The following is a 22014-nucleotide window of genomic DNA, read 5'->3' on the forward strand; positions in this document are numbered from 1 at the left end:
GTCGTTTATGGACTCACAGAGCCAGTGTAATGGCTAATGCTGACATAACACTGATGTTGACAATAATGAGGGTGTTAAAAGTTTCTCTACTATGCTTCCTCAATGGTCTTTTTGTAGGAGCCAAGCATTCGAATGATGCAGAGCTAGAGGAACTTTTCCGAACCTCTCGTAATTCTAGTGCGACTTCAACTAGCTTGCTTAGCCACCACAGACCCCACGATCTCTCGCTGCAATAATCCCTCTGGTGTCTGGATTAAATTGCTCCTTATTGCCTGCTGTGCTATAGGGCTATTTTCCCCATTTTGAGCATTAAACGTATCGATCATATCAATTGTGTCAACACCAGCACCATTTGAGTTTCCATTCGGAAATCCCGATTACGATGACACCAATGCCCTGCTCTCATTAACTATCATATTAGAAATGCGTGCTATGTCACGGGATAACCGGTCTGCCAAGTTGGACGCCCGGTTGGGCAGCAAGGTCCGCATTCAAAGAGGCTGTAGGCATATTTTGAGAAGGTGGGGATTTCTGTGTCGGCTGATGATTCAGCATCACCACACTTTCCAGCAGCTCTGTGTCCACTATCTCACTTACTGCTGTATCCTGTCGTATCCCGTCATCAAAGGTCTCTGGGGGTGATTGAGCAAAATAAGCTGTCATTTTGGCCCCCCCCCACATTGAGGTCGGCCTTGCAAGAGGCTTTGAAAACCTGTGAATGGGTCATTAGCAGTACAGTGCTCCAGTGCAATTTCCAGGGGAGCAATATCGCTGCTTCAAAGTGTCACAGCTGCTTCCAAACGCTGACCAATCAGAGTAGCTAGTGCTGAATCTCTAACAGCACCCGCTAAGACTAATTCCAAATGCGATGATGCAGGGTTGTCGAGACTGGCAATGCAAATGGTAGTTGTTCAACTCTAACAGCAGTGTCATGGGTCTCCATAATCGACAGGATCCCCTCAACACCACTCACCTCCGCCGGGTGCGGTTTACAATTACCATTAACCACTCAATATTCCGATTGCTGCAGCAGCCCTCTGCTTCTCAAGGGATATCCTGGATCCATCGTTCCGCTCGATGCAGTACGCTGCCTTTCCTGCTGCCTGACTGCAGCACAACTGCACTCAGGCCAGCGCTTCGTATCCGGTGCAGTCTTTGTACTCCGCCTCCTGAGTTAAAGGGCCAGCAGTTCTCCAGCAGACTTCAAAAGTCAAGAGCAGAAATACAAACAGCCAGCATCTATGTCCTCTGCAGCACGACTGAACTCAGGCCAGCACTCGAGCGGGCAATTCGCACCCGGTGCAGTCTTTGTACTCCGCTCTTCAATTAAAAAGCCATCGGGTTTCAAAAGACAAGAGCAGAAATTCAAATAGCCAGCTGCTATGTCTGATGCAGCACAATTGAACTTGATGTATTTCTTAAATATTTGAATTCCAGTTGTACTGGTCAGTCTTTTATGGAATACCTGGAGTTAGCCCATGCGTAGCTTCTACCAAACTTCTGGCACAGATAACTGGGAATAAAAGTAAAAAGATTGAGAATAGTAAATGACAGAGCAGTAAAGTGTTATGGTGATTTCGGTGTTAGGGAGCTCAGAAGACTTTTATACCAAGACTTGTAGGTACTGTGACAAAGTTCCCTGCCTATTTCTAAGGGTCATTGTAGGGTGACCAAGGAGGAAAGATATCTACCCAATGTGGAGTGTGATGGGCCTGGGAGAGACTGGGGTGAATTCCTTGTTCACCCTCATTTGACCCCCACGCCAGGCAGTAGTCCTTTACAGGGGTCCACATAGATCACCCTTTTAGCTTTGGGAAAAGTCATTGCCTTAGAGAAGGACTTACTTAATGGGACACAGGATCAGCGGTGTAAGAGGTTCTCTGTCCCCACAAGGTTCCTGAGGCACCTGCTCTGGGGACTTCAACCAACCAGAAAGGCATACACCTGGTACGCATAGACCATATAGGAGAATGGAAAACAGGCTCTAATCGAAACACAGTATTTTAGATTCCACTGTAACACAGGAACTCCGTAGCTACTAGCTCTTTAATGTAAGCGAGGAATGGCAGCCCTATAGAACTAGCAGCATCCGCATGCTTTTCTCTCTCTGCACGGGTGCAGGATTTCCAACTAAATCTACAAAGGGAAAGGCAGTGACCCGAAGTAGGAAGGGATACATTTGTGACAAGGGCAAGTCCTCGACGATACCAATAGGGGTTAAACACCCATTTTCAGGTCCATGGGAGGTGGGAGGTGAAAGGGGGAATCCGGACCCAGCCCTAACATTAAGGGGAAACCCAATAAACATGTCCAAATCACTGCCTTTCCCTCCAGCATGCTTTTGTGAAGAAGTAATCAATACAGTCTATTTCGGAAAACAGGATTTCCATATAAACATACAATCATGCAATACGATTCACTAAGAATGCAAATACATACAAACGCAAAAATCTTTCAACAGATAACTTATCTAGTTGTATGATCCATTCTTTAAAATTTCACTGACTGATTAATTTCACTGATAATGCAGTTACTGAAAATAAAACTCAACAATTTCAAATAACTGCAAATCTAGTAAAAACAATAAGAAGTTAATAAAACTTTCCTTTTATACAGGGTATACTTCTGATACATTAATAGAGCGCATCCAAACTTGGGGGCGTCATCCCATAAAAGATAGATTAGAGCTGGCCGGTACTGGACAAAACATGTTTCTCTCAATACCAATAGTAAGGTCAAAGCGCTTAAGTCTCTAAGTGGGGCAGAAAAACTGAAAATTAGCCATATCCTCTATATGTGCATTACACACTGACCATGTTTGATCTAAAATGCAATCACAGCCTGTCCATAAAGCGGTATTTGCTCTGAGAGCAAATCAATTAAATGTTGCTCTATTAAGTGTGATTCTTTGAGTAGGGTTGCTTGCCCATAACAAATACTTCTGGACATTGGATTCGGTTATAAAGGCATGACTATGTTTAAATAGTTTTGAAAGCTCCAGCTCTTGTTTTCCTTGAATATATTATACAGATTTTTTTTAAAAAAGTCAATACAGTCGATGAGGTCAGGGGCGCTAAAGTTCAAATGAGGGTCAACTTCAGTAAGCCTTGTTTTTATTGGCTTTAACCAAGGTATGGTAACATGGGGCTCCTTTGTAACTAAGAACTGGATAAGATTGTGAATAAGGGTGGCTTTCTCATTCCTCCATAGGCGTAGCGAATGGAGGAATGGTTGACTTACCAGTGCATCCTTACTATGGGTGCAACCCAGTCCCATGTCAAACCCCATGGTTTGAGGTTGTGCGAAGAAGCCCCAGGATTTCTTTTAAAATAAATCATTTTGCATCACCTGGATCGAGTTGGTGTCCATGTAGCCCAACAAAAACATTCCATAGCTAGCCACTGAGGCAGTTTTACTATGATATACCTTTAGTATAAGGTCTATTGGCTTAGTCTTTGAGATTGACAAAAAGCATCAGACTCCCACCAGTGCTTGCTTAAACCTTGTGGGTTGTTTATTTACATGTGCATCTGCTGGAAAATTGGATGAGAAACAGACCCCCAGATATACAAACTCCTTAACCATTGGAATGATGACATTGTTGTTAAACATGGGTGGCAATGTAAGCAAATCATCTTATACTGCATACTGCATACTGTAAAGGCAGATTTCATGGCGTTCACTTTCAGATCTAAACCGTTCATAAACAGTGTATAGTCAGTAATCAATTCCTGAAGTGCTCGTGGGGTACATGCAATCAATTTGCAAAGAACCATGTCTCCACCCTTGCCTCTGCATGTATATACTCACCAGTGCTCTTGTACCTTTCCAGACACTGGCCCCAAAGAGCAGCAAGGAAAAATGAAGTCTTACAACACAAACAGCTACTGCAAGGACGAAGCTTCAGAGCCACAGGGAACAAACCACTGTTGCAGTGTGGTTGGTGAAGACAGGCACCGACTACAGCCGAAATGTGAATAAGATGAGCAAAGCCCATTGCTAGTCCCTCAACAGAGAACAATCCACTAGACCAGCATGGTCTTGAAAGGGGAAGTTCCCCAAACTTATCCAAGGGGTCCCCGCCAAATGGGCCTCCGAAGAAACAAACAGCAACTTTGTTTTTTCACTGCCAGTTCGCCTGGGCAGCCTGCCCACGTGGGCAGTGCTGAGACTCGCTTTTACGCGTTTTTGCACACATACAAGCACGGTGAAGGAAGAAAGGAGTGTGTATAGGGACAACTGGCCAACCCTTACCAGAGGAGAGATATATAAACAGGGAACCGGATGTGTGGGTATATCTGGTAAGGTCAGAGGCAAAGGTGGACAGCGATCAAGAGACCAGCAACAGGAAGAAAGGAGCAGCTGGTTGCAGAAGAGTTTTGGAGCAGGTGAGACATTGGCTTAGGAGTAATAGTGATTTTGTAGTGCGAGTGTGCATGTTTGTGAGGCGTGCATGTAGAGGGGACAGTGTAAGGTGGGAATGTCAGAAGCCTGGTGCCGGGTGTAAGGAGGGTGACTGGGTAGTAGTGTTGGAGTAGTGGTATAATGGGAGGGGCACTGGTGTCAGAGGAGTAGTAATGAGGGAGTAGTAGTAGCCTTGGAAGAGGAGTGATAGGAGTTTGGAGGAGAAGTTGTAGTGTGGGAGGAGTAGTAGTTGCAAAGTGGATGGAAGAGTAGTGGTAGTATAGTAGAAGATGTGAGAAAGGGGTTAATATCAAAGAGTGGAGAGACGAGGAGTGAACCATCAGAGGGACAGGAAGTTGGTGAGGAGGAGACAGGAAAGGAACAGGTAGAGTAGAAGGGGGAGGTAAATGTGGACATGAGTGGAAAACGGTAAATCTTAGAGTAGCTGCAAGTCACACATGTTATTTTTCCATTAGAACACTCACCTGCAGCGAGAGTAGGGAAAGTTAGGAAGTCACAGAGGAAATAACTGAGCCAATTCCTAGAGAGAACACTATCAGTATAAGGCAGTCATTAGACAATAGGTGTCAACAATCGGTAGAATTAACCAGGAGTTGCGTATCCCTGGATTAGCGAGGTTTGTGGGAACTCAAGACAGAGGCATGGTCATAGTGTCCCACAACATTTTAATTAAAAAATAGCAGTGTTTTCTGTGCCATCTCTATCTGCGACACTTGACAGTCTGCCAAATGTCCATCACACAAGGCTTCCATTTTCACACAGGTAAGGAAAGATAGAGAAGTGAGTCCAAACAGGGGCAGAGTTAGGGTTGACAACAAGACAGCAGACTGCACAATGTGGGGACTAGCCAGCCCCTGGTCCCACATCGGACCTGGAAGCCATCATCACAAGTGGGTCCCACCAGAGACTCCTTACACCAGTTGATAAAGAGAAACATCCTAGATCCGTTAACAGAGAGCGAGGCTTGTAGTCAGGACAAGGTATGGCAGGCAGAAGCAGAACCACCCAAGGGGAGGGACAAGCAAATCCAAAGTCCCATATCCAGGCCTTAATCAACCACAGCAGGTGGAGCTAGACAGCCAAACCCCATCCCAGTTAACAGACTAGCATCCCCTTTTACCAGAGAGAGGCTTGGAGGCAGGAACATAGCATTATAAGGGCACACACCCTCAGTCTGTCCATGTGGATGTTGGAGGAAGGTCTAGCAGAGATAAGGCAAGTGCTATTTTGTAGTAAGTTGCAAGACAGTGTCACACTCGTACTCTTGGTTCACCTGTTTACTTTTTTAAGTCTTCCTTCTGGTATTCGAAGGACTCTCCTTCTTCCTGATTGTTCGTGCCTTGTACAGAAAGGGACGTGTCTCTTCCGTCGCCAGTATGCAGGTGGGTCGATGCAGTTCGGGCTCTGGCTGTGGAAGGAGGAGAGGGCTTGATAGCGTTCAATGTTTCAGGTGGATATCCCGGAAGAATCAGGTAAGTCCAGGAAGGGAAGCAAACTAATCCAGGAATGATCCAGGAACTTGCACGGAACCGCAAGGCGGAGAATGCGAGGAGCGGATCAGAACAGAATACCAGGAGGAAAGAACAGCTAACCGCTGGGAAGCCTAAGGGATTGGAAAGGCGGATAAGGACAGAATTCAGAGCTGTAACTTGCCGGTATAATCAGGCATGGAACGGCTAGCGTTGAGATGGGACGAGGTGCAGGGGCGTGTCTGTTTTCAAGGAAGCAGCAGGCATCGCTGGGAGACTAGTCCGTGAGTTTCCCAGCAGCGTCGGCCATGTTGGAAGTACACTGGATGCAATTCTACAGTGTTTGAAAGACCATGGTGTCCAGAAGGGGCGGAATCAATGATTCATGACAGCATGCCCCCTTCTAAACTTCGATCCCACAGGTTTGCCTGGGTGAGTTAGATGGAACCTACGCATCAGACAGTCGGCGTTCATGTTGGACACAGGTTCCCATGTTCGTTCACTGGGTGGATAACCTTTCCATTCCACCAAGTATTGAAGACAACCTCTCCTAAATCTTGAGTCACATATCCTGGAGACCTCAAATTCAATCTGATCATTGACGAGAACAGGGGGAGGTTGAGTAGCTGTCCTGGTTGACTGGAGATAGGGTTTGAGTAAGGAGGTATGGAAAACAGGATGGATTCTCTTCCAGGATTCTGGTAATTGGAGTCGAAAGGCCACAGGATTGGTGATTCCCTTCACTGTGAATGGGCCGTAGAAGCGAGGGGCTAGTTTGTTTGGCCTTAGATGTCTGGGTAAAAGTCGAGAAGAAAGCCAGACTTTGTCACTGATGGCATAGATAGGGCCAGGTCTCCTTTTGGCATCTGCATGTTTCGTAACGTCCATCCTGGCCTCCTCTAGATGTCCCTTTACATCCTTATGTATAGTGACTAATTGAGCTATCCAGGAATCAACTGAAGGAACCAGGGTGGAATGAGGAAGGAGTGTAGGTAGAACAGAAGGAAGGAATCCTTAATTGCAAAAGGGACTTGTCTTGATTGCAGAGTGGTCGGGATTGTTGTAAGGGAATTCAGTTACTGGAATCGACACTGAGCAGTCATCTTGGACTTTAGATGCAAAACATTGCAAATACTGCTCAAGGGTTTGGTTCACCCATTCGGTAATGCCATTGGTCTGAGGATGGTATCCCGAAGATAATGCACGTTGAATACCCAATAGCTGGCATAGGTGCTTCCAGAACCGGGAAACATATTGGGGTCCACAATCTGAGATGATTTTGGATGGAAGACCATGTAGTCGGAAGATGTGTTTCAGGAATATTCCTGACATTTCTTGAGCCGAAGGTAACTTTATCAGGGGAGTGAAATGGGCCATGTGAGAAAACAGGTCGATGGTAACCATAATAGTGGTAAAACCCTTGGGAGGAGGGAGATCCATGATAAAATCACTAGCTATCACCTCTCAGGGTCGGTCCGGCAGAGTAGGTTGATGGAGCAATCCAGCTGGTTTCCTATTATCTGATTTGTTTGGACTGCAGACTGCACATGCTTGTATATATGATCTTACATCATTGATCATCCTAAGCCACCAAAAGTTTCTCTGGATGATCTGAAGAGTAGCCTTAATACCTCGATGCCCGGAATGGAATGTGTCATGACAGAGATTTATTATCTTGGTTCTTAAGATCTTTGTAGGAACAGCCAATCTTTTGTCCTCAAAACGATACCTGTCCTTGGCAAACAGGGACCATTGATTGGTTTTGGAGTATTTGTTCCAGAGGTCCGAGGTCGGGGTCTCAGCCTGTATGTTGTCCAATAATGAGTTGGCCTGGGCTATGAATACTGTGTCTGGAAACATCTTGAGAAAGATGTGAGCTTCTTCCGGTAAATAATCAGGACATCTGGATAATGCATCAGCAATTATATTGGATGTCCCAGGTACGTGCTGAATGCGGAACTGGTATTGGGCAAGGACAGGTATCTTTTCGTACCAGTACTGTGAACTTAGCACCCAAGAGGAGATGACGCCATTCCGTGAAGGCTTGTGGAATGGCGAGTAGTTCTTTCTCCAGGACCGAATAGTGTGTTTCACTGGGATTCAACGTCCGGGACAAGTAAGCAATGGGGTGTTCTTGATTATCCTTGGATTCCTGCTTTAATACTGCCCCAAAGTTTTAGCTCTTGGAAGGCGGATTCCTGATCAGCAGACCAGTGAAAGGGAGTGTCTTTCTTTAGCAAGGAAACAATAGGTTGTACAATGGAGGAAAATGTAGGAATGAATTTTCTATAGAAATTAGCAAGTCCCAGAAATGATTGGACTTGTTCAACTGAGTTAGGAGCAGGCCAGGGAAGAATAGATTCAACCTTGGCTGGATCCATTGCTACTCCTTGAGGATTTAGTACAAATCCCAGATAACGCACTGTAGAGACATGAAAGATGCACTTCTCGGGTTTGGCCAGCAGCTTATTAACCCGTAAACGTTGTAAGACCAAGGTAATGTGTTCCTGATGCAAAATAGGAAATAGACGCAGAGTTTGGTGATGCCCTGGCTGGAACTCTTGGGGGAAATGGTGAGTCGTAGGACTAGCCTGCTGCCTTTGTAAATAGTTATTTAGTGGTAGGTTTCCTTTATTTCTTTTATGATTTGGAGTTAATGGACTTTGCTCCACATCTTGTTAATAGTTTTTATTAGGGTTTTTTAGGATTTATATTTGGATTTAGGGATCATGGACCCTTCAGCCTTGTACATAGTTGGACATGTTTTAATTTATTTGGATTTTTATTCATCATAGAGTAATGGTTTTTTTTATGATTTTGGTTTGCAATTGTAGGACAATCATTGGACATGGACCACTTTTTGGAGTTTCAACTTTTTTAATAACACATTTTTATTTCAAATTTCATTTTCATTTGCATTCCATTAATAATCATTTTCATGGTTAGCTTGCAGTTGGTTTGATTTTTGGTACTTAATACATTTTTATTCCTTACAATCAAAGTGGTGTACGCTCTCAATGGTCTGGTGCATGTGTCACTCTTCATTGGCTCTGTTACGTGTCCCTGCTATTGAGCAATGTTGGTCATCTGTTTGCAAACATGCATGTGTGCATTTGTGATTCACATGCCATAGCGCATGTACTGGAGAGTAGGATCAATGGATGGGTGTTGAGTTGCACTGTGGCGGGGCAGCGTGCAGTGGCATTTTGGTGTACATTGCTACATGATTGAATGGTTTACAAATGTGGGGACTGGGGGGGACATGAGTTGGGGCCTGCCTGCAGGTTGCCGTCACTGGTGAGGGTGGGGGAGATGAGTCGGGGCCTTCCTGCAGGTTGCCTTCACTGGTGGGGGAGGGGGGAACATGAGCCTGGCCCTGCCTGCGGGTATGGTCAGGGGTGATGAGGGGTCCCTTGTGGTGTGGGCTGCCTGCGGGTATGGTCGCAGGTGATGGGGGTCCCTTGTGGTGTGGGCTGCATGCGGGAATGGTCAGGGGTGATGGGGGAGTCCCTTGTGGTGTGGGCTGCCTGCGGGTATGGTCACGGGTGATGGGGGGGGTCCGTTATGGTGTGGGCTGCCTGCGGGTATGGTCACGGGTGATGGGGGTCCCTTGTGGTGTGGGCTGCCTGCGGGTATGGTCACGGGTGATTGGGGGGGTCCCTTGTGGTATGGGCTGCCTGCGGGTATGGTCAGTGGTGATGGGGGGTCGCTTGTGGTCTGGGCTGCCTGCGTGTATGGTCATGAGTGATGAAGGGGGCCCTTGTGGTGTGGGCTGCCTGCGGGTATGGTCACGGGTGATGGGGGTCCCTTGTGGTGTGGGATGCATGCGGGTATGGTCACGGGTGATGGGGGGGTCCCTTGTGGTGTGGGCTGCCTGCGAGTATGGTCACCTGTGATGGGGGGGGTCCCATGTGGTGTGGGCTGCCTGCGAGTATGGTCTCGGGGGATTGGGGGTCCCATGTGGTGTGGGCTGCCTGCAGGGATGTTCTTGGCTGATGGCAGCCCGCGCAGCCCTTTTCGCGTGATTTGGCTGGCGCGAGCGGGGTACACAAGGGCCTATTCACGAGATTGGACTTCACGGGGGTACGCGAGGGCCTTTTCATAAGATATGGCTGGCGCGATCGAGGTACGCGATCTCACAGGGGTACGCAAGGGTCTTTTCACGCGATTTGGCTGGCGCGAGCGGGGTACGCAATTTTGCGGGGGTACGCGAGGGCCTTTTCACACGATTTGGCTGGCGTAAACGCAGTACACGATTTCGCGGGGGTACACGAGGGCCTTTTCACACGATTGGATTTTGCAGGGGTACGCGAGGGCCTTTTCATGCGATTTGGCTGGCACGAGCGGAGTACACGATTTTGCGCGGGTACGCAAGGGCCTTTTCACACGATTTGGCTGGCGCAAGCGGGGTACACTCTGATTTTTCACACGATTACAATGGAGGGGGGGCTGTGTCCAGGGCCACGGATGGCGCGACGCCTTGCGCCGTATTGGCTATTTCACTGGCTTTTTCCAGCGTAAGGGGCGGTGTTGGGGGCGTTACTGGTGCAGATGGACTGCGCTACGGCTGGTAATGGCTCAGGAAATCCATGAATATGCGTGGCGTGCAGATGCTGCTTTGCGCCCCAGCTGGCGCACACGTGGTGTACGCTCCCTCTCGGCCCGCAGCGCTGCTTCTGCTGTCGAATCTATGAATCGAGCCCCAAGTGTGAAAGTCTGCAACAAATCAGAATGAACTATCTTAAAGCATATGATAATAGCTTTGAGACTATTGAACTAGCTGATCTATGGATACGATTTTTAAATGGCCATGATCATAGCCCGACTTACCATCTTATTAGATTTTATTGGTAATGTGTGGTCATTCTTAAAGCACTAGTCAATGAGGTGTAATTGACTTTAGTAATGTCCCTTGTTTTAATGTTATCATGTATTTGTGCTTTGATTTCTTGCATAGGATTTTAAGAGTTTGTAGCAGTATTATGATGAATTGATTATGTATTTATTTATTTGATTTAAGCATAATGTGTTTTTTACTGGGTTATGAGGCAATTGAATGCCTTTTTAGTGAAATGTGTAGTATTTTAGGCGAAAGATTGTAAATGTAACTGTTTTAAATGTTTTTCTTGTGATTGTCCTATGTTGTATATACAAAGCCTTGTGGTTGAAAGTGTATTAAATACATAAATAATAATTAAAAAATGAGTTTCTTTTATGACACACTTTGCTCTCACAGGAAAACCCTTCACAACTAGGATGTTAGACTTCCATCTTACACTGACCTGTAAACTAGTAAGGTAGTGTAGTAGGTGGTAACCTGATATTATTCACTGGCTCAAATGTCAGTAGTCATTCTTCAAGCCAGGGTCAATGAAATGAGAAACACTAAATTGCGTAGTTGTAAAGTCTGTTAATTACAGCTCCTGGATATCACATTTGGGTTTCAGTGGCATATAAAAACATCATAGAGAGCTAGCAAATTGAACACATGCCTTAATACACTGTGGCATTTTCTCCCATTTAAGAATACACATTGTGCTATAAAGAATTGAGCCCAGTAAGACAATGTTGACCTTTAAAACTTGGATTTGTTTACCTCAGTGTGTGGCAGGAGTCGAAGCAGTATAGAGCAGCAGGGTACAGGTGGATACTCATTGAGCGATGATGGCGTTATGGACGAAGGGCCCTTTGGAGGCATCCCCGCTACAATGCGGACCTGGAATCCTCCCACATTGAGTCTTCTACTGGCATCAAAAAAGCCCAGTCTACAGTTTCCTGCCATATTAACAAAGGACACAATTTGAAGAAGATGCACTAAAAGAAAATGTAATTACTTAAATATGCTTTTGTGAACCTTAGTCTCAGACAGTTACAGTATTAAGTGCTCAAATAGAAATGGAAACAACTACATCAGTGACACATTGCCCTCACCATCAGCATGTGTGCATCAACCCTTACTCTGGACGGGGGCAGGGTTGGACTTTAACTTGCATGCTCATGCAGTCCTCTGCATCTCTGCTACAAGTGCCAAGAAAGCAATGACTTAGTATCGATTTTGTATTCAAAATGTCCCCCCACATCTGGAAGAGTGAGGCAGAAACCTTACCCCACTTCTGATTAATCTTTACACAAAATATACTCATTTTCATCATAAAAACATTGGTGCTCATCCCCCTAACCCTGCTGGTGTACCATATTAATGCACCAATTGTGTAACAGCTGTTATTGGATGCCTGTTCTGTGTACATGGAAAAGAGAGTTTTAAAACATGGATAAATCAGAGACTATGCCATAAGTAGCGGTTCATCTTCTAAGCAAATATTTCTTCTAAGCAAATATTTCTTCTTACGGGTAATAATTCAGAAATACCCCTGACTCCCTCATCCAGGTGACCCCCCTCTCTCTCGTCCTTCCCTAAGGTTGGGGTCTGAGAGCATTGGCCCTTCCCAGGCCACCTGAGTAAGGGATTCTCGAGGTCTGCTTGGGAGAATACCCTTAGGTTTCTCACATTTCCCAACAATTACTTAGAATCAAAATTATTATCTGGACGTACAGTCAAAGCTCTGTTATCAGGCCCTCCACTACCAGAATATTTTACAAGAACATTTTATTAACTGGTCGCCCATTGTCAGTAATGGAACGGCAGAGGACAATAAAATGCTGTGGCTAGAACAAGAGAAATTCTAGATAGCCGAGCAAAATTAAACCAAGCAGAAGGACAGTAAACTCTATTATCTGGCCTTTTGGTCAGTTTACAAGTTCTCTGCAATGCAGAATACCTACATTCGATTATGTGGCATATTTGCCATTGGTGCGCAATAAAGATTTTAGTGAATTTGTATGCGGAACCGCTAATATTTTTACATGTGAATTGTGTACCATTGTAAACATAGCGATTTTTGTATATATGTTGTAGTTAATATTCAAAAGAAACATTTTGATTTGGCACCATCATTACAATGTTTTGATATTTTCTGGTTCTATGTCTTCATCAGTTGGCTTTTTTTCTTTTTCTTTTTCATTTTTTTAAAATAAATGAGACAGACCCCTGTATGTCCCCACATTTTCAACCTTACTACTTCTACGCATTTTCCAATCAGTGTTTTTTAATGGCTCACGTTGCAAAGACACTGATTAAAAGTCTTACCTTTTAAGTACCACTGATGGAAAGACATGTCACCGATATTTACCTAGAACAGTCTGGATGCCAGAAGCTGCGTCTACTGTGGAAATTTGAAGCACAAGAAATGTGCCTGCAGTCATAGCTTTTCGTTTATTGGTGCCCAGTACCGTGCGGTACTGGAACTTCGGATTGCGGGCATGGCTAGTAAGGGTGGGAAAAGTCACCAGATCAGCGATGTTACTCAGCCCAGAATTCAGGATTTTACCCGTTACCTGTAAAAGCAAATGTAGGCATGTCACAAATGGGTCACAAATGAGTAACACGTAGAGTGCGCTGTACTGCTGGGACAACTCATTATTACTCATTATTACTAGTGACAATCATCGCTTCTACAGACCTTAAGTCAACCCATACCAGATGTGTGTGGCTCATCCAGTCCCTTTGTTTCTTTTCACCCTGGTCAATGTATTCCCTTCCTTAAAGTGCCAGAATTCAAAGAGTGGATGGACTACTGGGACCTGAGATTAGTGCCCTTCATTATCTGGCTCAGCAACCTGGGCAGAATCCAGATACGTGTATGGTTAGTGAATCGTCTATCCTCATGTGTTGTGGCACTCTTGGAGTTCTGCAATGTTCTATTTCGATTGCCATTAAGCAAACAGGGTCAAAATCTTCTCTCCGACACGTGATGCAACTAACCAAACCTATTCCCATCGAGCTCCATAAGCATGTCATTTCAGATTCAGAAACAAATCCCCTTATCGATTAAAAATGGATTTCTATATGAATATATCATGTACTTAAATGCAATCTCGCCAAATAATCGGACCTACACTAATTAGAATTCCCCAGTTTTAAAACCGTCACAACTACAAGTCGATTAGGGACCTCACTAATATTATCAACAGCATTGGTAATAAAACACAGAGAAGGGTTTATGTGTCTCCCAGGTTTCCTAAAAATGTCACAGTTGCCATTCTTACTTGCAACAGCATACGACAGTCCTATCAAAGGAGCCATCAACTCCATTGCCCCACTGAAACCTCGCAAATCCAAACCCACCACCCACTCCAATACCTGGTTCACCCCAGACCTTCTCACACTCCGCAACGAGAAAAAGGTGGCACTCACACAATGGCAAACATCCCACTCGGACAAAGATAAGATGATCTTCAAAGCCCTCTCTTCCAAATACAAAAACGCAATCACCTAAGCAAAGGCTAAATCCTTCGAATCCAGAATCTCAGAGGCCCAATCTAGCACTAAAGAAATCTTTGCCATCTTCAGGGAGCTAGAGACGCCCACTCACGCCCCTCAGAACTTCACCAAAGACAAAGCCTGGTGCGACCAAATACAAACCGCCATGCAAGCCAAAATGAACCTCCTCCAAAAGAAAATATTAGCCACTAAACAAGCCATGCCTAACGCACACATCCCTGTCCCCCCGCCAGCCTCCGACCCCCCAAACCCTTCTCTTTCAAACCCATACAGCTAAAAGACATAATCAACATAATGAGCAATATCAAAACCTCTAACTGTAAAGGTGATGCATGCCCAGCTACCCTCATCAAGGACTGCACTGAAGCACTAGCTCCTTTCTTGACAGCCTTTGTCAATGCCTCCTTTGCCACGGGGAAAGTCCCCGCCTCCCTCAAGGAAACCTGGGTCCGCCCTCTACTAAAAAAACCTACTCTTGATCCCACATCCCCTAACAGCTATAGACCCATCACCACTGTCCCATTCCTCCTCAAAATACTGGACAAAGCAGCCTATCTGTAGGTTCAGCATTTCATTGAAGAGAATAAACTCTTTGGTCTCCGACAATCTGGGTTCCGCCCCAAACACGGGACTGAAACCGCGCTACTTGATCTGAAAAACCAGATGGACGATGCCAGAGACATGGGCAAACCAGCACTTCTCCTACTTCTCGACCTATCAGCAGCCTTCGACCTTGTAGATCATGACGTCCTATGCCACCACCTCTCTGCCACCGCTAAATTCTCCCCTGAAGCCAGAGCATGGATCACCTCCTTCCTACAAGACAGAACCATGCAAGTATTCTCTGACTTAGCCTCCGCCTCACCCACCATCACCCTTTGTGGTGTGCCCCAAGGCTCCTGCCTCTCCCCCACTCTCTACAAGATCTTCACACAACCCCTCTTCCTCATCCTTGACGCCATGGGTATCTCCTACACCAACTATGCTGACGATACCCAGATCCTCCTCACCCTCACTGGAAACTATGACACCGACTCACTGACCCTCAACAACCTCTACAACACCATCCAAGCCTGGATGGCTGACAATGGATTATGCCTCAACTCCGACAAGACCGAACTCCTCCTGGTAGGCTCCCCCGACACGCTAAAAAATCTAGACTCCCAATTCAGTCATTTCACCATTGACTCCATTAAAATACCTGTCTCAGACTAGGTCAAAACTCTTGGTGTCTACTTGGATTCTAACCTCTCCATGGACAGACAAGTCAACACAATAGCCTCCTCAGATGCATACCACGCCAAACTAATCAACGCAGTCAGACCTTTCCTCTCCAAAGAGAACTGCACAAACATAGCCAGAGCCATCACCGGCTCCAGGCTAGATTACTGCAATGTACTCTTCCTATGAACCTCCAACAAAAACCTAGAAAGGTTACAAATCATACAGAACAATGCCCTCCCCGCCGCCCAAGGTATGAAAAGAGAACACATCTCTGAGGCCAGAAAGACTAGCCCACTGGCTACCAATAAGGGAAAGAATCATATTCAAAGCTCTAATACTGACCCACAAGTGCATCCACCTCACCACCCCGGTCTACCTCTCACAATGAATCCACCCAGTCTCCTCCACAAGGCCAACCAGGTCACCATATACCAACATGCTCTGTGTACCACTAGTAATAATAGCCACAGGTGGAGGATCCAGCTTCCCTTATCTCACACCATCACACGGGAATGCCCTACCTCCCACAATCCGAGGTGAGCCCTCCCTCATTGCCTTCCGGAAAGCTACGAAAACCATCCTCTTCACATAAGGTCTCTCGCACCATGCTTGCCAACAAACTGATTATAATGTAATAACCAAAGAGTCATGAGCTGTAATGACTAAACTGTTTGTAGCAATCAATGTGCCAACAACTGCTACAAATCTTGTACCACCTGTAACTAAGTTCCTGCAAATAACTTCGCCACAATGCCCCTGGGCTGTCTGCGCGCTATATAAATAAATAAAATAAATAAATAAATTCTCAAGATCTGTTGTTGCTTCCTGCCCACAAAACCATTGAATACACTCACACAGCTAACAAAGTCACTAATGTCTAGTTCATACATCTTCAGACAGGCCACACTCATGCCCTGCTGTGCTAAGAGACAAGGTATTCATTCGGGGGGCTTCTGCTCCATGTAGCAGCAGCTGCCTGTAAATCTATGACTATGGCAGTAGCGACAGAAACAGGTATTATATGCAATATCGACAGTTTTCACCATCTGCCAGATTATCCTCCACGGGGTGTCTACTGCCTAGTGTAATGGAGGGGCCAAAGCGCCAAATTCATAGTGTACCACTATATTATGCTGGTGTTGAAATGCTCAAAATTGCCAGTTCTGTAAGAAGACTGACATTCTCAAGCATGTAAAACTTCGGCTAGTGTTTTTATTTGCTCTACAATCTGATAAATGTCTAAAAGTTAATAATATCTTAAAGGGCAGCAGAGTAAGGACATGAATGGCCAGAGATGTTTCGGGTCAATTTTCACAAGGATGATATGAAAACTGTTACTAAATGAACAAACATCTTTATATAATTGCACAAGATATGTACATGCCTTTTTACACCATCATCATCAGATGCAAAATAGGTTCTGTTTGGCCACAGATATGATGCAAGTCGACAAAAGACATAGAAGGCATAATTAGGCAATATTAGAAAGAAGACAGTAGCTAGAAGTGTGTCACAATAGCAGTCTTCCAAATTCCATGGGAAATACTATGCCCCACAGACTGCCTTCCGCGTAGGACCAGTTCTCCAACAGTCTCGAGACTAACGACCAGTAATCTTTTGTCTTGAGAAAAGAGGGGATATGGAGAAAATAAACCCAGCCACTTCCCCGGTCTCTCTGCCTGGGGCTACAAGACAAAATGGAACAAAATGAATTAGTTCTGGGTTACTGCTCTGCTCCTGACAGATTCCTTACTAGTTCACCTTTCCGAGGAGTTTTATTACTTTGTTCATATTCACTGCATTATAGGGGCATGTTCAGTTACTGCTGATAGTTAACTGATCTGATGTGAACCCTGCATAGGTCTTCCCGTTCCTAGTTCTCGGGTAAGGTTGCCAACACTGGCTTTCAACACAATGGGTTTACATTTGGAAGACACTAAGCTTTTACTGCCCTACCTAAATTCCAGCCTACCCAGCTAACTTCCAAATAGTTATTTAATCTATTTGTTCCAACTAGTTTCACTACTTCTGGAAGATGTTTTGTAAAATCCTTGGAAAACTATTGTCTGTAATAAGTTAGGCTCAATTTTCTAAAGCTTAGCATAAGGCTTAGTTTTCTCACTGTGTACACTTGATTTCAGACAACTCCCATTTAAGAAGAGAGTTTCTGTTTTCTGGAGCCTGCTAAGCTGGATATGGGTCTTTTAATTTTGACTATATACATTCTGTACATCTCCCAAAGCATTTTCTGATTATTGTCAGGGAACGCTCTCCTGCAAGCCACTAATCTAAAAAAGCTCTAAACAAGGCTCTCCAAACAATCAGGACAGTACTTCCTTCAAGTATTCGCCACTGAGCCAGCGTGGACAGCGTTTGCCTGTTCTGATACACTTATCTCAATGACACTGCTCTCTGGTGATGAATGCGCCTACATGAAAATGTGCACACTGATGGAAGGGGCTGTTGGCATTTTGAACCGAAGGTGGCCTTCTGGCCAAAAAGTGTCTTCCGTGCCACAGAGGAAATGTTGAAAGCTGGTATAAAGAGCTGAGTGTGAACCTTTACTATCTGCCTCACACCTAGCAATAGCATAATGCCTTGCACTCAACACTAAACAATGGGCAACGCCATGTTGATTGAGGTCTAGGCTCACGATCCCAGCATATAACAAATCATTTAACGCGGCCTGGAAAACCGGAGTTTGGGTAAACGTGTGTGACTGAGTCAGGGACTAGGCGCTATAAAGGGGCAATAGGTACTCGCCTCAACCTGGGGCAGGAAGCCTACCAGGGTGTTCACCAATGCCAGCCCTGCACCGGAGGTGGGGTGAGAGTGTAGGGAGGGACCAGTCTGTATCCCCTCCACAAGTGCCTGGTTAAAAGGGCAGCGCACCTCTTATAATCACCTCATATCTACCCCTTAGGATGATTGCTAGTGTTTTCTCTCTTCTTTTGTATGACTTCCACATCCAGAAGCCGTTGCAGCAAAGAACAGAACAGGCAACCCACTGGTGAGAGAGGTGGCGAAAAAGAAACGAGCCGACCGTTGCTCACAGAGGACCGGCAGTCAAGATGTTCAGCTTCCACCAGAAATGAACTCTGCAACTGAATTTGCTCATAATGGGCCGCCATTGTGAGACACTGGCGGACCTGTGTTCTCAAAGTGGGCGTGCATAATGGGTGCTTTGTCAATTCCCATCTCTGTGCCCTGACCCATGGAGAAAAGCAAGGCAGCAATTGGCCCAGGGAACCACCTTAGCAGGAGGGCCAAAAGGAGGAGCAGAATAAAGGGACAAAGAACCGGTCAGTGTGGCTTGTTAGTATAAGGTCAATGAACTAAAAGATAGATCGAGAGACTAGGTAGAGGAAGGACAGAGCAGCAGTGCTTGGAGAACTACAGAGACTGTGTTCAAGGTTGGGTATTGACTGCTGAGAGAAAGTGGCTTGGGTGTGAGAGTGCATGTATGGTGAGTGAAGAAAGTGACAGAGTAAGTGGGAGTAAGTGGGGAAGGTGAATGAAAGCTAAAGGATGGTGACTGTGAGAGAAAGGTGTAGTGGAAAGAGAGTGTAGTGGTGAGTAGATGAGTGTATTGGAGAGTAGGGGGAGGAGGGTGTAGTGGAGAGTTTTGGGAAGAGATTATAGTAGAAAGAAGTGGAGAGGGACGGCAGTAGAGAATAGTAGGAGGAGAGTGGAGAGTAGAGGGACAAGAGCAGTACAGTGGAGAGTAGTGGGGAGGAAGAGCAGTGCAGAGATGTGGTGGGAGAGAGTAGCAGCAGGCGAAGAACATGGGAGGGACAACGAGAAAGGGAGAGAAAAAGAGTAGGAGGAAGAAAAGAGAGGAGAATTGGAGGAGGGGAAAGGAAGGAAAGAACATCAGGGCAAGGAGTACAAACATTTGAGAGGTAAAGTGAAACCTGGGTGTGTGGAAGGAACCACTTCTTGAGACCATTCTTCTTGTGGGACCCCAGGTTAGGATTCACTTAGAAGATCCCAGAGGTAGTAAGAGAAATAAGGGGGTTGCCTTTAGGTCCTCACCACTAGCCAGCCAAAACCTAGATAGTAATGGTTACTGATATCCAATGTCAACCTGGGGATTTAGGGAAAGCTGGGCTAAGGTGGAAGGAAATCCAGGGAAGGCGAGAGAGAGCGGTGGAACTTAGTTGGACCTTATTAAAACACTTAATAAAAATCACTGAACCATTGTCAAGAGTCTGTGTGTTCTTGAGACCATCTGTGGCACTTGGTGTATTAGTGGGATTCATCAAGCTTTTTACTGAGGCTGCCCACGCTACAGGAAAATGGACTGGAAGTGAAAGGAAGAAGACTTCTGGTTGACTGCAAGCACTGTGCCCCTGGACTGAGAGGTCAGAGTAGAACTGGAATCCTACTAGCAGAATCAGAGGACTCCTGGACTCTTGGGAAGAAGTCTATTACAATAGTTACAGAAGGCCCAGGAGAGAACCAGTTCATTGAAACAAACGCACGCCCTGAAGATGAGGTCAGCCAAGCCTACCGAGCAGTCTCATGTTCCAGCTGTGGAGAAACCACACGGAATGTGATGAAAAAGAGGAAAAGGCAGAATCTAAAGATGCACCATCTGAAGAGGAACTCAGTCCCAGGGGAGTAGATTCCACACCAACACCTGTTAAGGGCCCTGGTGCAAGGCCTATTGGCTATTAGTCCTAAACATCAAAAAAGCATTAAAGTGTTGTGGGGAGCTATCAAAGAGGGATGGGATCAAGCCACGATGCCACCCGTGATCATAAAGTAACTGAGTAATGGGAAAGACCCAGCTGTCTTCTTAGTGAATTTTGAGAGAATGTCTGAGACCACAGGCTGGCACAGAGATACTGGGCACAGTATATCACTCCTCTCTTAACCGGATAAATGCTGGAAGGCCATTCAAGCCTTAAACTCAAACCCTGCACAGAGAACTGAAGCTTAGTATCCCGGAGAGGCTGGGGCAGGATCTGGCGCATAATGAGGTCGGACTACAATATCTCTGATTACTACAAAAATAAACTCACCCAAAGACAGAGGTGTCGCTAGGGGGGGGACAAAGAGGGTTATAGCCCCGGGTCTTTTGGTTGTAGCCCCGGATAGAAGCTCAGGGGCTACAACCAAAAGGATATAGCTAGCCCCGAATCCCGCCAGTCACGACATTAGCTTAGACCCTGATCTTTTCCAGGCCTAGCAACACCCCTGCCCAAAGATGTTGTATGGAGTTAATGTCCTTATTAACCAAATGGCTGAACAACAAACCATATGAGGAGGCCAAAGAGTTGCTGGTCTTAGAACAGTTTGTCGATTCCTTGCCCTGTACCTACAAGAAGTAGTTTACCACTCACCTGAGCCATCCTTGAAAGAAACAATTAATATGGCTAATTTACATCAGAAGGCTATGTACTTGCGGGATCCAGTTATGGGCCCTAAGAAACCCAGTGATACAATAAACTGGAACTTGATTACAAGTCCCAACATCCATTGGGAATCATGGAAAAACAGGGGAAAAACAGTGAGCTGGCAGGCCATTGTAAAGGGCAAACAAGGCAGAATATCTGATCATGAGTTGCCTAAAAGCGAAACACAATGCACCCGAAATCATTCGAGTAGGAGGACTGAATGCGTAAGCACAGGCGTTTGTGGACACTCTGAACAAGCAGCATACCTACTGATCCAGAGCCTAGGGAGCATGCAGTTAAGTCGTGAACAGGCACAAACATTAGCCATGCTTCAGTGAAGAATGCAGGCTGGGAACTCAGTGCTTGCAAGATGGCGCCCAAGGGCCCCACCCCCATTTCTTACCTTAGAGACAATCCTAACCAATAAGAAAAAGAAACTCACAGCCAGGCCAATCCAAAGAAGTAACACATGCTGCACCCAAGAGGTACAAGTCCCGAGCTAGCTCACTTTGGCATCCCACAGCCCAGGACCATAAAGAGGGTTGGATAAAGCCAAAGAGGCGCCTGGGCTAGAAGGAACTAGGTGGGATGATACAGATTCCGTGGATACATGGGGACACTATCATATGGAAAGCTGCAAGCCACATGCTTGAACTCAACTTATATCTCCTGATAGCTAATGCCATCTTCCAAATAAAAAAGGAAAATGTGTATGTAGCCTTTATGGTCGTGTGCACTGCCTTTGATAGAGTCAGAGTCAATAGGTCCAAGTTGAGGAGTTTTCTTAAAAAGATGGGATGCCCTGAGGACCTGGTGGTCCTACTTTCTCAGTTACATGAACACAATAATTCATGTGTTCTATCGGGCCCTAAGGACTATTGTACTCCTTATTTCCCCGTAATATCAGGTGCACGATAAGGTTGTGTTCTTGCACCTTTTCATTATACACTAATGATCTGTATAAAAAACTAGTAGAACTGAAGGCAGACGCACCCATTGTAAGGGCTTTCCCTCTCCTCACATATGCAGAAATGCAGTCCTTACTGCCCAAACGCCTAATTTCCGACAGCAATTAATAAATGCTTACGTGGAATGTATGGCCAATTTAGATCTTGCAATCAGTGCTACGAAATCAGCTATTTTACTATGTCAT

The 22014-nt window shown here is 45.6% G+C and overlaps 1 protein-coding gene across 1 annotated transcript in view; it reads right to left on the reverse strand.

The window, feature by feature from the left end:
* Positions 1–22014, reverse strand: part of LOC138488252 (uncharacterized) — a 2582589-nt gene that overhangs the window by 846787 nt on the left and 1713788 nt on the right. The window contains exons 21-22 of the mRNA XM_069615092.1: positions 13085–13289; positions 11491–11669 (exon numbers count right to left, since the gene is read on the reverse strand). Of these exons, the coding sequence (XP_069471193.1) occupies positions 11491–11669; positions 13085–13289 (384 nt within the window). The remainder of the gene's footprint in view (positions 1–11490; positions 11670–13084; positions 13290–22014) is intronic.

Source organism: Ambystoma mexicanum, chromosome 9 (genome assembly GCF_040938575.1).
Source record: "Ambystoma mexicanum isolate Mex_15411 chromosome 9, UKY_AmexF1_1, whole genome shotgun sequence".
In the NCBI taxonomy this organism is placed as follows: Eukaryota; Metazoa; Chordata; class Amphibia; order Caudata; family Ambystomatidae; genus Ambystoma; species Ambystoma mexicanum.